This window comes from Canis lupus, chromosome 35 (genome assembly GCF_048164855.1).
Source record: "Canis lupus baileyi chromosome 35, mCanLup2.hap1, whole genome shotgun sequence".
Lineage (NCBI taxonomy): Eukaryota > Metazoa > Chordata > Mammalia > Carnivora > Canidae > Canis > Canis lupus.
In genome coordinates this window covers 2,974,053-2,988,781 of record NC_132872.1, presented here as the reverse complement: position 1 = coordinate 2,988,781, position 14,729 = coordinate 2,974,053, and the positions used below count along the sequence as shown (strand labels likewise).

General features: G+C 41.0%; 1 protein-coding gene and 1 pseudogene across 1 annotated transcript in view; both read right to left on the bottom strand.

Moving 5' to 3' along the window:
- Positions 1-261: 261 nt before the first annotated feature.
- LOC140624735 (cell division control protein 42 homolog pseudogene) lies at positions 262-7,907 on the bottom strand (annotated as a pseudogene).
- Positions 7,908-8,530: 623 nt separating this feature from the next.
- SNX4 (sorting nexin 4) overlaps positions 8,531-14,729 on the bottom strand; it is a 69,553-nt gene continuing 63,354 nt past the window's right edge. Inside the window, exons 13-14 of the mRNA XM_072812417.1 lie at positions 14,360-14,474; positions 8,531-9,713 (exon numbers count right to left, since the gene is read on the bottom strand). Coding sequence (XP_072668518.1) covers positions 9,666-9,713; positions 14,360-14,474 — 163 coding nt within the window. The 3' untranslated portion in view covers positions 8,531-9,665. The remainder of the gene's footprint in view (positions 9,714-14,359; positions 14,475-14,729) is intronic.

The following is a 14,729-nucleotide window of genomic DNA, read 5'->3' as shown; positions in this document are numbered from 1 at the left end:
ACATTCCTAAAACTTGGCCACACACACACCGAAACCACTAATTTCAGTGCCTGGTGCTAAATTCTTTTTTTTTTTTTTTTTTTAATTTTTATTTATTTATGATAGTCACACAGAGAGAGAGAGAGGCAGAGACAAAGGCAGAGGGAGAAGCAGGCTCCATGCACCGGGAGCCCGACGTGGGATTCGATCCCGGGTCTCCAGGATCGTGCCCTGGGCCAAAGGCAGGCGCTAAACCGCTGCGCCACTCAGGGATCCCCTGGTGCTAAATTCTAAGACGGGGGAGGAACAGGCAATTTTAGGAGCCAGAGGCTTTGGGGTTAGAAGCTCAGAGACCTCCCAGAGGTTACGGCTAAGATGGGTTTGCGAGGATGGTTCTCCGGGTGAAGGAGATGGAGCTGGGGCTGAGCCCCCCGCAGGGAGCAGCAGCAGCAGGTCCAAGGGCACCGAGACTGCCCGGAACATCCCTTGCCCTCCACGGAGCCAGGCTCTCTGAGCCCGCTTCCAAGCAGCGGCCCTGGCCTGCATATCCAGGGGCCTCACCAAGAGCTTGGTTCAGTTTCCTTCTCTACCAGGAGGCGGGGGTGGGGGGGCTTCAGTTACCTCCACGCTGGGGCACGTCCCCCGACAGGAACATGAGCTGAACGCGAGAAGAGGCCACCTGGAGCTCAGGTGTCGGGCCGGCTGGGTGAGCCCACAGCAGGAGGGAAGGTCACCGGACTCCCGAGGCTCTGCCGGCGACGAAGCCCCCCTGGCCCTCCTCCCCGGGTACCCAGCACGCCTGCCAGGGCTCGAGGCCGGTGTAGCCCTGCTGTGCCACCCGGCGGGCCCGCGGTCCCCGGGCTCAGGCCACCTGTTAATCGCAGGCATCCCTGGCTTCCTGCTTGTCGCACCCAGGTGTCGCATGCCCAGGCTCCTGTTAGGCAGGGACTCCAGCGGTGTCTGCGACAGTAACTGTCCCAAGTCCCTGGATGGTTGACATGCAGCGTTCATCCCAAATCCTCTTTTCTTTCTTTTTTCTTTTTTTTCTTTTCTTTTCTTTTCTCTTTTTCTTTTTTTCTTTTCTTTTCTTTTTCTTTAAAGATTTGTTAGAGACTGAGAGAGCGCCCGGCAGAGGGCAGGGGCCGAGAGAGAAGCGGGGAGCCCCATCAAGACCCCAGGACCCGGGGTCACCCCCCCCCCACTGCAGGCGGACACTCCCCGGCTGAGCCCCCCAGGCGCCCCTGGAAACTTCGTTGCAGCCACCTGCGTTCCCAGCCACTCAGGCCCACGGGCTGGGGAGACAGGGCCGGGCGGGCCGGGCACGCTCGGGAGGGAGCCCTGCCCCGAGGCTGCAGCCGGCGGCGGTGTGACTGCGAGCACGTCCCTTCCCCTCTCTGGTCCTCTCTCCTCATTTTCAAAATGAGACAAAATCATCTCCAAGCTCATTTCCTTTTTCTTTTTCTCTATGTAAGTTCATTTCTAACTGAAGATTCTGGGATCCGATCGCTGGAAGAACTGGGTCTGTTCTGAGGGTCAGTGGGCAACACCCTTAGCCAGAGCACCTCCCGCCCTGACCACGGGAAGGAAAGGAGGGCGCGGCCCTGACCTTGCGGAGGCTTCACAAGGGGCCGCTGCCACCTGGAGCAGCAGCCCCCCCCGCCCCCACCAACCAACCAACACATCGACGCGAAGGGGACACCGGGGTTTCCCTCAGGCTGGACATTTGCGAGATGCGAGGAAGTCCTACTGCGAAGCCAGGCCTCCGGGTGCGTCTATGATGCGCCCACCCGGAGGGAACCCCGACAGGTGTGGAGGGACGTGCACACCTGTAAAGGGCTGTTTCTAGAAGGACACACGGGAAAGCACAGCAGCGGTTCCCTCCGTGGAGAAAACCAGGGAGAGCGAGGGGCGGGAGGTGAGAGGGAAGGACGCAGCTTCTCTATGTAGGCCTGTCGCACGATTTGGAAAACAAATTTTTTTCTTTTTTTACCACTTTAATATATTAACTTAAAAAACATGTTAACACTGTGGAAATGTCAAGTACGCATCTCACGATCTGAAAGGGACGGTCAGGGATCCCCGGGTGGTGCAGTGGTTTGGCGCCTGCCTTTGGCCCAGGGTGTGATCCTGGAGACCCGGGATCGAGTCCCACGTCGGGCTCCCTGCCTGGAGCCTGCTTCTCCCTCTGCCTGTGTCTCTGCCTCTCTCTCTCTCTCTCTGTCTGTGACTATCATAAATAAATAAAAAATTTTAAAAAAAAAACAAAAAAACTTTGAAAGGGACGGTGAGCCATGCAGCACATTCTGATTCTCTTCGTGCAAGACGTTTCCCGGGGCCTCCTTGAAGGTGGCAACAGCCTGTTTCCATTGCTCAGTCATCCAGCTGCGGCCGCGCCTGCCCCACTCGCGGGCCCCAGGCGCGGCACCTGCACCACGTTCGCGAGGCCCGTACCTCAGCCACAATCCAGATTCTTTCCGGGTGCCCTGCCCCTGAGCCCCCAGCTGCGGTCAGCGGCCGCCCGGAATTCCTCTTCACCGCACCCTGGGCGTCCTTGTCATCGTCTTTATGTTAGATCTCCTGTATCCCGTACCCCATGGCTTCCTGATCCTCGGTCTGTGTTCCTGTTTTATTTTTATTTTTTTTTAAGATTTTATTTATTCCTGAGAGACACAGAGAGAGAAGCAGGCCCCATGCAGGGAGCCCAACGCAGGACTCGATCCCGGGTCCTCAGGATCAGGCCCTGGGCCGAAGGCGGCACCAAAGCGCCGACCTACGGGCCGCCCCACGTTCCTGTTTCAGTGAAACATCCCTCAGTAGCTTCTTGAGGAAGGGTGCCGAGGGCAGGAATTGTTTTAAGAGCCCATATTCAGAAGTGTCTTTGTTCCGCCTCCCACTCCACCGACAGTTTGGCCATCGGGTTGGCTACCGTGTGTCCCCAGAACTCTGAAGGCATCACTCTATTCTTTCTTGGTGTCCAGGAAATTTTTCTTTGGAGAAGTCTGATGCGACTCTAGTGGCGATTCTTTGCATCTATTAACTGTTCGCCCGGATCATTTCACTAATGTGGGGTTTCACAGTAATGCGCAGTGGTGGCCCCTCGAGCATACGCAGGAAAGGTCAAGACCTGGACGCACAGCTTGCCGTTTCGTTCCCTAACTGGAAGCCCCTACCCCCCACCCCTTCACCCACCTTGCCCATCACCCCACTCACTTCTCTGACAACCATCAGGCTCTGTTTCTGCTTTTTGCTCACTTATGAGCTTTGCTTTGTAGATCCCACACATGATCTAATTGCTCCTGCTGCAGACGGCCAGCCAATCCTTTCCTCGCCCTTTTTAACTTCACTCAGATCCTTCTCCCTAGTAGGCCCATTTCCTCTAATTCCTGAGTCTCTCTGGGATTCAGTTGTGTAAATCCGCTTGTTTCTCAGTAGTAGCCTCGGCTGCCGGCACGGAAGTTTCAGTGGCCACCATTTTGCTGAGTCAATTAGCACCTCCTCCATCTTTTTATCTTACAACATTTGTGAACACTTATTGTACACACTTGTATTTTCTTCCATTGCCTTGAATGGTACTTTAAAACAAAAAACTTGGGCACCTGGTGGCTCAGGTCATGATCTCGGGATCCTGGGATTGAGCCCTGCTCAGCTTCTCCCTCTCCCTCTGCTGCTCCTCCTGCCTTGTGTTCTGTCAAACAAATAAATAAAATCTTTAAAAACATTAAAAACAAAACAAAACTCCTTACTATCATCTTAGAGAAATTTCAAGAAGGCATGAAGAGAAACTCATGTCTGAATGACTGTATTAATGAGAAGTCTTCCATGATACTTGATGAAAGCCTCTGTAGTACTATGTTGGTTATTACCATATTATTTTCAGTCTTAATTTTTTAAAAATATTTTGTTTATTCAGTCTTAATTTTTTATCATTATTACCCATCTACACATCTTTATATCATTAAGGTTTCACATGTTTTAAATTTAGCTTTTGATATAAACTCGTAAACTTCGAATTAAGAAATCAGTGTTGCCTAATTTTTTTTTATTTTTTTTTATTTTTTTTTTCTTTTTGTATAACTGCATTTGCTAAATAACTGCACCTAAACAGGTCTGGATTTGGCCAAACCATTAGCTTAATAGCTAGTGATATTTCACATTTTATATCTATCTATCTGTCTCTCTATTTGACAGCTGGCTACTCAAAGTCTGACCAGGAGCACTAACGTTAGCTGGAAGCGTGTTAGAAATGCACACCGAGGCTCCACGCCAAACTACTGAATCAGGAGTCTGCGTTTTACCTAGATTCCCCCAGCGATTCACCAGCACACGGCTTAGGTTGGAGAACTAGTCTAGTATTTCCCCGCAGACTGCCCCATTCTGTTCCCCCCTCCTCTCACACTCCTCGTAGTGCCGAAGGTACTTTCTTGTCAAATATCTTGCAGTTTGAGCATCATGAAAGTTACCTTTCCCGTCCTTCCCCCGCCCCTCATGGGTCTGTCCCAGAGCCTCTCTAGGTATCTTGACACTAAAGTCCCTTGCTTTTCCAAAAGAGGAAAAAAAAAAAAAAAAGCTCCAGAAAGTCCAGGCTCTGAATCCATGCTAGTCGGGTTCAAACTCTGGCTCTCCCGGGTACTAGCTGGGGGACCTTAGGGAAGTCACATCACTGCACTGTGCCTCAGTTTCCGCTCTAGTAGTAAGCATTTGATGCATGTTAAGCTGTGTCCTCTGAAATCAAGACCTTACTTAGCAACTGAGTTTTTAAGATTTTCTCCTTGTCTTCTGCTGAGTGGTGCTTCTGTCACATAGTTACATAAAAGGGATGTTTTATGCATTTGGGCTTTTTGCCGCTGAATCAACTAGTTTCACCTTCATCTGGGGATGGTTTTATGATTGTCTTCTGAATCAATAGATGCGCTAAACCTTCTGGACTTGGGATTGCTCACCTGGTGAACACAGTCTCTGAGCTTCAACGATGGGGCATCCATCAGCTTCAGAGTTCAACAAATATTGAGGAAAAGGATCAGCAATGAGCATAAGAAGCAACAGGGGATGGGGATAGTTTCAGGAAGGTTGGGGTGAAAGCTGGACAAATGTCAGCAATGATGGGACAGACGGAAACGGGGACATATACCGTGTAGTGCGCTGTCCTGTGATGGACTTGACGTTCCCAACATTATAGATGTTAAACTACAGCTTTTCCACAGGTGCCCTTTATCAGAGTACGTTGCCCTCTATTCCTAGTTTGCTGAGTTTAGTTTTTTTTATTGCAAAAACGATTTTTTTTTCGAATTTTAATCCTTAATCTTTAGTGTAACATTGCTCTTAGTACGATGCTGACGCCAGTTGTGCAGAAAGGGCTCCGGAGAGATGTGCACAGCAGCGCACAGCTGCGGCTCTTCTTCGGTCTGGAGGCTCCAGGGCAGCCCATACGGCTCCGTCAAACACACCCCCTAGGCCTTGTGTGTGAGGGCGGGGCGCTCCGCTCCTTGACGGCCTCAGGCCCCGGGCCAGCTTCTCAGCAGTCTCTGCAGGGACAGGCTTCTGTGTGTTCTTGGCAAGTTTCTCAGTCGTAGAGGGGTCATCTCGGAGATCAATTTGGGTCCCGACAAGCAAGAAAGGAGTCTTTGGACAGTGGCGAGTTACCTCAGGCACCCACTTTTCCTTCACATTTTCAAATGAGGGTGGAGAGGCCCCTGAAAGACAGGCTAGAAATACGTGTTTGTGGCTAACTCAGCGGTCGTGGTCTGCCATAATCCTCTTGCCCTGCAGGGTCAAAGTCCAAGGGTACATGGCTCTCACCAATCCTGTGACTGCATAGTTGACAAAAAAAGTCGGTACACACTCAAGACGGAAATTTGCGTGTTGTGTAGGATACCAGGAGACATGTTTTACCAACGGCACCATCGCCCACGACGCACTTAATTGTCTGCATTGCTGGAACAGTTGTGTATCCACTTTAAATATCTCAAATTCGATGATGACCTCAGCTTCTCTGCCGGGGCGTTTGGCAGCACTGCCAGTTTGCTGAGTTTTAAATCATAAATCAGGGTTGAATCATTTTTTCTTACATACATTAAAATGATAAAATACTTCTCTTTATTCTGTTAAGATGGTAGGTCACAGTCATTGACTTTCAATGTTAAACCAACCTTGCATTCTGAGATAAACTCTACTTGATCATGATGTGCGATGCTCCGATTGCTGGGTACAAGTAGCTCATTGTTTAACAATTTCTGTGTCTATGAGGATATTGATGTGTTACTTTCTCTTCTTGAGAAGTTCTTTGGCCAGTTTTGGTACTGTGGTAATAGTGTCCTCATTAAAATAAAAGGGGGGGAGGAAGTATTCCCTTTTCCTTATTTTCTGAAAGTTTGAAGCTTTTCCTTCCCTAAATGTTTGATACAACTCATCAATAAAGCCATCCAGACGTGCACTTTTCTTTCGCAGGAATATTTTTTATAATAAATTTCTTCGGCATAACGTTATTCAGATTTTCTATTTCATTTTGTATCAGTTTTAGTAAGCTGTATTTTTAAAAGGAATTTGTTGGCTTCATCTGATTTGATTTAAAGTTGCCCATAATATTCCTTGTTATTCTTTTAGTGTAAGATCTGTAACATCTCCCATCTCATACTTGATAGGAATAATTTGTGCTTTTTCTTTTTCCATTGAGGTTTGCTAGAGGTTTGATTTTATTAATCTTTTCAAAGAACCACATTTTGGCTTTATAACTATTTTAATGCCTTTAATTTTGCTCTTCCTTTCTTCTATTTACTTTGGATTTAATTTGCTCATTTTTTCAATAGCTTATTCCTTCCTTTTAAATATATAGGCATTTAAAACTATATAATTTAGGAAGAAAGTATAATATCACGGATTTTACCTTTTATTATTTTATTTCTCTGGGCTACTCACCCTTGAAAGAAATTCCCAAATCTTTTTTATAGGGAAAACTTTTTATGAGAAATCAGTAAACTCGACCCAGGGGGAGAGTATGCATATAAATCTAAAGAATGATTATAAGGATATAAAAAGCCTAGCATTCTTGTTACATAACTCTTGGTTTTTCGTTCCATTCCAAGCTGGGTGTGTGTTTATTCTAAAGATGCTTGAATTTTAAGAACCCGCAGTTCCTGTTTTGGATGCTATGTTGTAATTACCAGTGACTCATTCAGACATACTCAAGTTTTGGATGTAAATGAAGGTTAAGTATGACTTCAGTTAATTTTAATGCTTTGACTATACCAACTGCATCACTAGTGCGCTGTCAAAATGAAATCTTCCTCTGTTACTATTTACATTAATGTAATGAGTCATTTTTCTTCAGTCATCGCTTTTATTTTTATATTTAGCTTTGAAGATTTAAAGCTCATCCTTCTTTAATAATTCATTTTAGCATTCTGATTTTTAAATAGTGAAAAGGGTTATTGCAGATTATTTTCTTTATATTTATTCTGCATAGTCCCAAAAATGATCTCCATCATAAAATTTCTTGAAGAGTTTGTTTGGGGGGGTTGCCTGGCTGGATCAGTCGGTAGAGCATGCAATTTTTTTTTTAAAGATTTTATTTATTTATTCATGAGAGAGAGAGAGAGGCAGAGACACAGGTAGAGGGAGAAGCAGGCTCCCTGCAAGAAGCTTGCTGTGGGACTGGATCTGGGATCTTGGGATCGCGCCCTGGGCCGAAGGCAGATGCTCAACTGCTGAGCCACCCAGGCGTCCTGAGCATTCAACTCTTAATCTCAGGGTCATGAGTTCAAGCCCCATGCTGGGCATGGAGCCTACTTAAAAACAAAACAAATAAAAGAACAAAAAACAAGTTTAAGAGAGTTTTTTTAGGTTGTTTTAAAGAATGATTTGTGCTGGGGATCCCTGGGTGGCTCAGCGGTTTAGAGCCTTCCTTTGGCCCAGGGTGTGATCCTCGAGTCCTGGGATCGAGTCCCACGTCGGGTTCCCTGCATGGAGCCTGCTTCTCCCTCTGCCTGTGTCTCTGCCTCTCTATGTCTCTCATAAATAAATAAAATCTTTTTTTAAAAAAAAGAATGATTTGTGTTATCAAAGGAAACTTTTAAAAAAATAAACCCAAGTCAAGGTATTGCTAAATAAACATACAACCCAAGTGAATATTTGCATGTTTTAGAAAAAATATTTTTCCTAATCCATCTTTTAAAACATAGGTAACAATGGCCTTCTCAAATTAAGTTAGCTAGTAGAAAAAAAACTAATACATTTTACATTTAGTATAAGGTTAGTTTCCGGGAGAAGGCTTTTAATTTTTTATTTCATGAGTTGTGAGATGATATAATTCAATGGAGTGAAATGAGTACCTGCAGATGATCTTTGCTTCTAACAATTTTTTTTTAAAGCAGTAAAATTTTAAAAATTGAATCTCTTTTCAGCATCTTATTTTTTGAAAAACCCAACGTTTTGGCCTAAGATAAATGTACACAACCAAACACTTCAAAATAAAATATGGCATGTATTATTTTCTCACAGGGCATCAGATACTAATATATATAGATCATTTTGTTAAAATAAAAAAATCACATGAAAATCAGCACAATACTTCATTTATTTATTGTATAAGTTTGGCAAACAGCACAAAAATCCAGCAACATTTTAAACGTGTAAAAAAGTCCAATGCTGAACAGTACTGGGGCTTTTTCTTACATAATTAGTAATAATGAGAACCCATTTAAAATACTGCAAAGCTAGCAAAATGAGGCGCTTGGCTTCTGAACATATACCGCAAACATACACACACATACGCACACACATACACAAACAATATAATTTATCTTTACAAAAATTACAGCCAAGCAATAGAAAAGAAGGATGTTAATAATGAAGATACTAACACATATGTTCACTACATATATCTTATACATTGAAATGCTACATCTTGTACCCTGAAATGCCATGTGTAGAGAGCCAAGCAGAGTAAATTTAGGCTCATCACTGAGGTTAAGAATTATTTGAAAAGAATTTAGTGCTTATAGGTAACATATTCAATTAAAACTTTCTATATAGCAATTCCTGGATCATAACAATGTGTTCCACTATATATCTGAGAAGTTGAATCTTCTTTGTTGGCAGTATAAAATTTCTGACCAGTATCAAAATTCTGGTTAAACCCATATTGAAGGCATTTTCTAGTGTATGCAAATGTTATAGGAGGCATCAATGAATGTGGGAGAAAATCTTAGATTTCACACTAAGTTTCTGCTGAGCTTTGTCAAACCAAACAGCTCAACTATAAGGCAAGAAAAAATAACCCCCTATAACAGATTAGTGGGTCTTACCAAGTAAAGATAGGAATTCAATCTTAGGGAAAAACTCCCTACATAAACAGATCAGAAACAATTGGCATTGAAACAAACAAATTACCTAACATCTTAACATTCAGTCATTGGTTCAGAAGCCTGACAAACAATCTATTGGTATATATTATCAAATTAACTTTTTGGAATCAGCACCAGTCCCCAAAACCTCAAATTATAATATTTAATATTCATTAAAATACATCCTTTTTTGTGCTATATGAACACAACTATAATCAAATTAAAGAAAGTTGAATCTATTCAACTTCTATATTTTTGTGTATACTGGGTAGCAACTTAAGTTTTTTTTAATTTACTTGTGCTTCTGTTCTGGGGCACTTTGATTGAAGAGAAATTCGTTTCACAGGATTACATCTTGCTAAAGCATTCCTTAGCATTGGTCCAAACTTGAATTCCCTTTTAAAAAAAATTTAAAATAAATAAGTAAACTTTATTTTATTTTTTAAAAATATTTTATTTATTTATTCATGAGACACACAAAGAGAGAGAGAGAGAGAGAGAGAGGCAGAGACACAGGCAGAGGGAGAAGCAGGCTCCATGCAGGGAGCCTGACATGGGACTCGATCCCGGGACCCGGGGTCAGGGCCTGGGCTGAAGGCGGCACTACACCGCTGAGCCACCCAGGCTCCTCAATAAGTAAACTTTAAAATAGGATTTTGGACGAATTCTGAAAGCCAGAGTATTTGGCTTCCTGGTATAGTAAATTTCACTTTTTGGAGTAACTAACAAGTCCAGCAAAGATGGCACTATTTTTCTGGCAATGGCTAATATAAGTCAATGTCTAATGCTTCTGAAAAAAGTAAGAGAATCACTTGCATAGCCTATCTTCAAAATGAGAAAGAGCTACAACAACTTCTTTTTTGGAAAACTGAGTTTTTCAAGGTTCATAACATAAATTTATTTACTCATATCATGTTTGCATCATTTCTATTTGTAAACCAAACAAGTTCTCAGGCACTTTCCCTATGTAATACTTGAAACAAAAGAAAAAAAAAACATTATTAGTTCAACAATAAAAATGAATAGACTTAAAAAAAATTAATGGCTTATTAAGTTTTTAGTCTAACAACTAATGTTTTGATAAAAACCAGTAACAGATTAACTTATCAAATCCTTCTCAGTGGTCTTAGCAGGCTTTAGCACAAAGTTAATATGATTGATATAATATACCTAATATGCCTCAACAACATAAAATAGTAAAATCTAACGAAGTGGTAGAAACAAAGGTATTTTTTTAACAAACAAGATTCTCCAATAACTGCTAATTTATGAACAACATTTTAATACTTAAACATTAAAGTACGTCAAGGCTTCAAATATTAGAAAAAAAATCAAGAATGTTTTTATTTTTTTCCTCCTGATGAAATACAAAAAGCAAATTTATAAATGTCTCAGACTGGCTCAAGTACTAATAGAGTATCCGTTGTCAGAAAGGATAAGAGATCTTATGCGCTGCCATAGGAAGACACCCACGAGACATCAAATGAGCAAACGAAAACAACACACTAGCACGTAACACAGTCCTGTTTCGGTGGGGAAGAGAAAAGTGTATATTTTCTAAACGATTGTGAATGTATAGAGGGGAAGAATTTTCACCTAATATGCTTTTGAATTTTTTAAATTTTTGCAATGAGAGTATGTTATTTTTGTGATAATTTTTCTGCTCTTTTCTTCTACTAATCTTGGGCTTTGTTCTTTCTCTAGTCCCTTTTGATGTAGTTAGATTGTTTGAGATTTTTCTTGTTTCTTGAGGTCGGCGTCTAACACCATAAATTTCCTTCTTTGTTTTTTTTTTTTTTTTTTTTTTAATTTCCTTCTTTGAACTGCTTTCACTGTGTCTCAGATTTTGGACCACTGTACTTTCCTTTTCATTTGTTTCCATGTATTTTTTAATTAACTCTGTGATTTCTTCACTGACTCACTGGAGGTTTGGTGACATGCTGTTTAGCCTCCACCTATTTTGTGTTTTTCCAGTTTTCTTCTTGTGATTGATTTCTCGTTTCACACAATTGTGGTCAGAAAAAAATGGTATCATTTCAGTCTTCTTAAGTTTTATTGTGCTTATTTTGCGGCCTAATGTGTGATCAATCTATCCTGGAGAATGTTCCATGTGCACTTGGAAAGAATGTGTATTCTGTTGTTTTTAGATGGAATGTTCTATATATATCTGGGGCCAATGTGTCACTCAAAGATACTGTTTCCTTAATTTTCTGCCTCAATGACCTATCCTTTGATTAAGTGGGGTGTTAAAATCTCCTACTACTATTGTATTACCATCAATTTCTCCTTTTACGTCTGTTAATATTTACTTTATGTATTTCAGTGTTCCAGTGTTGGGTAAATACTTAAAATTGTTATTTCCTCTTGTTGGATTGACCCCTTTAACATGATATAGTGTTCTTTTTTGATATAAGTACTGCTACCCTGAGTTTTCTTCCCATTTCCACAGAATATCTTTTTCCATGTGATAATTTTTAAAATTTAAAAAGATAAAATAGCTTAAAAATCAATCAAGTATTTCTTAAAAGCCTCAGTCCTCCTTGATTTAACAAATTAGAAAATCACTATCAAAAAGGTTGATGAAAATAACTTAGAAGTGATCCTGACTTTTAAGTGCTGATAATAATACTTTTTATATAAAATATGTTTTGGTTTACTACTACTACAATACAGCCATTTGATTATATTCAATTACCACTTTGGATAGCTGACATTATAACAAAGTATGGCATATTTTAAAAGTTAATATACAAGTAAAATAAACAGAATATAGATACCCACATTATTCTGAGAAAAACTAATAATCTTATCTTCTTGTACTTAATTTTAAGTTTCTAAAAAATAATAAAAAAAAGAATACTGCAGATTTTCAAATATAAAAATCTTTTCAACTTAAGGAAAAGAATAAACATGATGAAACTTTATAGTATTGTTCTTGGGAAATAAGGTATACACATTTTTCTAATCTCATGTGAGTGAAGTATGGTTTACCATGGTTATCTTAGGACACGAGGAGACAAACAAGACATCCAACAGTATATCCAAATACACCTACAATGGTATTTTTTTATTCAGAAATCAATTTCTAGCACTCTCAACCATCCTACCCTAAGTAAAGTGGGGAGAATAGTTCTTTGAGCCACTACATTCTACTTTGGAAAAGCAGCAAACAGAAGATCACAAGGGACTTAGATCACAAGACTCTTATATAAGAGTCTTTTATAAAAACAAAATAAAAACAACTCTAAAAAAAACTTGTCTTATCTGATCTTTTAGACCTCCTGAGATTAAAAAAGGCAGGTTAGAAAAAAAAGACAAAATGTGGAGCAATCTGTGAATCAGGGAGGCAGCAGGAGTTGGCAGGAAGACAGTAACAGATAAAAACATTATCAAGTTGCGGGGCTCTGGGTGGCTCAGTCGGTTAGGCGTCCGACACTTGATTCTGCCTCAGGTCATGATCTCGGGTAGTGAGATTGAGCCCCACGTCGGGCTCAGCACTGAGCATGCTGTCTGCTTAAGATTCCCTCCTCCCCTGTGCTCTCTCTCCCTCTCCAAAGAAAAAATATGGGGGCACTTGGGTGGCACAGTTAAGCATCCAACTCTTGACTTTGGCTCAGTTCATGATGTCAGGGTCATGGGATCAAGTCGCATGTCAGGCTCTGTGCTCAGCGTGGAGTTGGCCTGGGATTCTCTCTCCCCCTCTGCTTTTCCCCTCCCTGCTTGCACACTCACTCGATCTCTCAAATAAATAAGTAAATAAAATCTTTAAAAAAAAAAAAACACTATTAAGCTGTTACAATTATACTCACCTGTCAGCAAGTACAGACGGATCACTCATGATTTTAACTTCTCTTAACTAACTCCAAAGATCCACTATGTGAAGTAACTTAAACACTTTAACTGAGGCATAAATATGAATTTGCTCGACACAAAAGGAGCCCACATGACCTAGAGTCTAGTATTTACATCTTAAAATATCTTTGTTCGATATGCTATTGCTGGTGATACCAAGTGGAAAGGGCTAGTAGGGAAGTGATGGTGCCTAACCAGTAAACACACATTTTGGTTGAATTAAATCACAGATTGTTTATAGGAGTATGATTTTTCCCTCTAAGAAGGTCTTCATAACTGAAAGAAATAATCTTGCTATATATGATTTACTGAGATAATGCATGTTAAATCTCTTGGTAAGTTGTGAAGTGCTAGACGTATGTAAAGCACTGGTACTAACGAACAGACACATACAGGCAGATCGTGGGCATAAAAAAGGAATTAGAAAAAGATTTAATTATCGATTGATTGATTGGTTCATCAGAGAGGGAGAGAGAGCAAGAGCGAGAGTGCACGCGCGCACACAAAGGGGGGAGGCAGAGGAAGAGGGAGAAGCAGACTCCCTATTGAGCAGGGAACCTGCCTCAGGACTCGATCCCAAAACCCCAGGGATCATGACAACCTAAGCTGAAGGCAGACACTTAACTGAATGAGCCACGTAGGGGCCCCAAGAAGGAATGTTTTATATTTTGTTCTTACATCAGCATTTTAAAGATTTCAGCATTATCAAAACACATATTGAAACAGGATAAGCCTCCATGTTCTTATCATCTACTACGGATATCAGTCATATGAAAAAGACTTACGATGGCAACAAACCATATCATAACCACATTTTCCCCCAAACAACGTTTAAGGTATTTTCCAATCAAAGTACTACATATCACTGTTAGGACAGTATCTTATGCCCCGTCCAAGAACATCATATAATTTAAGTAATGTTGTTGGTATGTATTTTCAAATACAAGATACAATAAACAGGGCATACAAATTTGGAACGTTAGGTGAATGAAGACTCAGTAATTAACATTCTGGTTGTAATATTCTTTCAAAGTTAAGAAACCAGAAAATATTCCAAAGGATGGGGGAGAATTTTTTTTTTCTTTTGAGAATGGGTTCTAAAACAAAAATAAACACCCTGGTTCAAATAAGAGAAATTAGTTTTAAAGGAATTTGTAAGCACTTTTGAATATACTTGTACCTTCACGTACCTTTTTGCACATACTGATCTGCATGACTGCATAGCTTATGAGGGCTTCCTTTAAATCATGGTTCTTTTGTTCTTTGAAGCGTTCAATATCAGCCCAAGCATTTTTCACAAATTCTCTGAAATAAAATGCATAATTACTATTACTCTTATTCAAATTAAGAGGACTATATATTATAAATTCTAATAACCAGTTCTCATTTGCATTGGCTTTTATTTATCTATATGAAGGAAAAAGCTATCGTTTGTATAAGATAGTTCTATTTTTCCCTTGCTAACAATTATACCACAAGAAGAAGCAGAGAGACAGTCATATATTCATCTACATTTTAATAATCAATATTTTTGCCACAAGAATCCCGGCTTCAAATTAT